Source organism: Aplysia californica, unplaced genomic scaffold, assembly GCF_000002075.1.
Source record: "Aplysia californica isolate F4 #8 unplaced genomic scaffold, AplCal3.0 scaffold00684, whole genome shotgun sequence".
NCBI classification, from domain to species: domain Eukaryota; kingdom Metazoa; phylum Mollusca; class Gastropoda; order Aplysiida; family Aplysiidae; genus Aplysia; species Aplysia californica.
In genome coordinates, this window is record NW_004797954.1 from 318,775 (window position 1) to 321,824 (window position 3,050).

Genomic DNA, 3,050 nt, shown 5'->3' on the forward strand with positions numbered 1-3,050 from the left:
TTATTTATTTATTTATTTATTTATTTATTTATTTATTTATTTATTTATTTATTTACTTATTTGCAGGAATATCTGAATGAATGAATGCACGAATTAACGAATGAATAAATGAAAGAATGAATGAATGGATGAATAAATGAATGAATGAACGTACGAATGAATGAATGAATGAATGAATGAATGAATGAATGAATGAATGAATGAATGAATGAATGAATGAATGAATAACGATAAAGAAAATAGTTTCAAACTGACAGACCTGGGACTGAAGAAGCAACATGGGTCTGTCTTGACTCAGGAGATTGGCAGCAATGCCTCCGGTGTCCGGCTCGTGAGGCGTTGGCTGCTGCTGCTGTTGTTGCTGTTGCTGCTGTTGCTGGTGATGGTGAGGATGCTGTTGGTGCTGTTGGTGCTGGTGATGGTGTGGGAGGTGATGGTAGCCCTGCGCGTGGTGCTGGGTTGATGGTGGTGGTTGTTGTTGTTGCTGTTGCTGCTGCTGTTGTTGTTGTTGTTGTAGAGGATGGTGGGGGAGGCTGTAGCGTCGACCGAGGTCGTAGGAAGATGCGAAGGTGGTTCCGCTCAAAGTTGGGCTGGCACAGTGAGGATTGCTCGAGATTCCTGCGACGAGAAAGCATGATATAAGACATCGTACAATGTAAAATCAAAGCAGAATAATAGTGATTATAATTTTGGCATGTGAGGTTTTTGTCAATTGATTGCCACGAGTTTTCGATACGATAGAGTTGCTCCATTAAAAAAAATCCTTTTATTTTTTGTAAGTGTTTTTTTAAATATATTTTTTTTTAACGGCGCTTGCAACTTCATAAGGTCGTATGGGCGCGCGGTTTCTTCGTTTTCATGAACTTGTCTGAGTTGGATATGATAATTCGGTTTTAATGCGATTCTTTAGTTGAATAAGGTCGCTCGGTTTTGATAAAATTACATGTACTTGGGTGGGACAAGACCGCTCTATTTTGATGACATTACTTAGGCTGGATAATATCGCTCGGTTTTCATAAGATTGTTTGGATTGAATAAGATCTTTTTAAAAAAATAATATTTTAAAAAATGCTTGGTTTCTATATGATGGTATTTCATTGTTTCCATACGATCATTTGGCGCAGAGTGTAAACGTGAGGTAAATCAGTTTGCAAAAACGACAAAACATGTTAAAAAAAATATTATCTTTAAACTGATAAGCCGCAAGAAGCAAACAGCAACAGCGCACGCGCGCGCGCACACACACACACACACACACACACACACACACACACACACACACACACACAAACACACACACACACACACACACACACACACAAACACACACACACACAACAAATTAAAAGAAAGACATTAACTACAAAAACAAAAACAAACGCTAGAAATCATTAAAAAACGAAAAAAACCTCTAAACATAAAACACAAGATAGAAATATACCTAGTAAATAAAAACAAAACAAAACAAAACAAAAAACAAAACAAAAATCCGGCGCTTAATTGAACGTTCCGGACAAGACGGTATTTCTGCTAGGGTCCTGAGTCATGACAGACCAATGTCGCTTTTTTCAGCCCCAGAAAAACCTCCAACAAATCAAAACCAAACGAAAACATAACAAAAACAACTATATTACACATACAAATGAGCAATACAATGTTTGTGGGAAACCACAGAAGTTCAAACGGATGGTCCGCTGAAACAAATGGATACAGCAAAATGTCATAGTTAAGAGGGATCCACTGATTAAAACATGCAAAAATGAAATAATACACAGCTATATTTATTTGACAACCCCCCTCCCCCACCCCCATCCCCTCTTCAAAACGCAAAGGAAAAAAAAAAGACAAAACAGAAAAAAACAAAAGAAAAGCAGCAACAGAAACAAAATAAAGTTAAACAAAACTAAACTAAGCTTTTAAAAAATCGCCCAAGAAGTAGCAACAACAACAACAACAACAACAACAACAACAACAACACCACCACCACCAACAACAACAACAACAGCCCCCAAACAACAACAACAACAACAACAACAACAACACCACCACCACCAACAACAACAACAACAACAGCCCCCAAACAATAACAACAACAACAACAACAAAAACAACAACAAAACAAAACATTAACAACAGCAACAAAACAAAACAAAACAACAACAACCAAAAACCTTGAAGAAATTGGGAAGGAGCAACGCGACGAACAAACCAACACCGATGAGTCAACAAAAAGTAGCGCGTATGTGAAGGAAAAAACAAACACAAATATTCTTTCGTCGTTGAAATACTATAAGTAAGTACATCGCTTGTGTCCTCGTCTCGCAAACGATACATCTACAACTTCCAGATCAGAACAATTCCAAGAATTATCCCCTTCAAATGTTAATCTTTTATTCCTTATCGTGTACACATCAAATTTGCTAACCTTTTATTCCTTATCGTGTACATATCAAATTTGTTAACCTTTTATTCCTTATCGTATTATGTATATCAAATTTGTTAACATTTTATTCCTTATCGTGTACATATCAAATTTGTTAACCTTTTATTCCTTATCGTATTATGTATATAAAATTTGTTAACCTTTTATTCCTTATCGTGTACATATCAAATTTGTTAACCTTTTATTCCTTATCGTACAGTACAGGTATTTCAAGTTTGTTAACCTTTTTTTCCCTATCGTATTATTGTATAGGGGCCTATTAAATTTGTTAACCTTATATTCCTAATCGTGTGAGCATCAAAATTGTTGTCAAATGTGTCAAAGAAATCGTCGGGAATCGTATGTTTGTTTGTCTTAATTAAGAAGAAATATTTTTTAAAGAAGGAAAAAAAAATGAACAAAAGCTGTGGGTTTTTATTATTTTTTTAAGTAAAAGACTTACAAATAGGTCATATAGCATATTATTATAAGTGCCGTGTTACTGTTAGCAGTTGGAGGAATCAATTCATCGTGGTAGAAAATGTAGACTTATGCGTGTGTTTGTGTGTGTGTGTGTGTGTGTGTGTGTGTGTGTGTGTGTGTGTGTGTGTGTGTGTGTGTGTGTGTG

General features: G+C 35.9%; 1 protein-coding gene across 1 annotated transcript in view; it reads right to left on the bottom strand.

Moving 5' to 3' along the window:
• The window catches only part of LOC118478563 (probable serine/threonine-protein kinase DDB_G0267686), a 15,811-nt gene that overhangs the window by 6,122 nt on the left and 6,639 nt on the right, over positions 1 to 3,050 (bottom strand). The window contains exon 2 of the mRNA XM_035972413.1: positions 260 to 618. Coding sequence (XP_035828306.1) covers positions 260 to 618 — 359 coding nt within the window. The remainder of the gene's footprint in view (positions 1 to 259; positions 619 to 3,050) is intronic.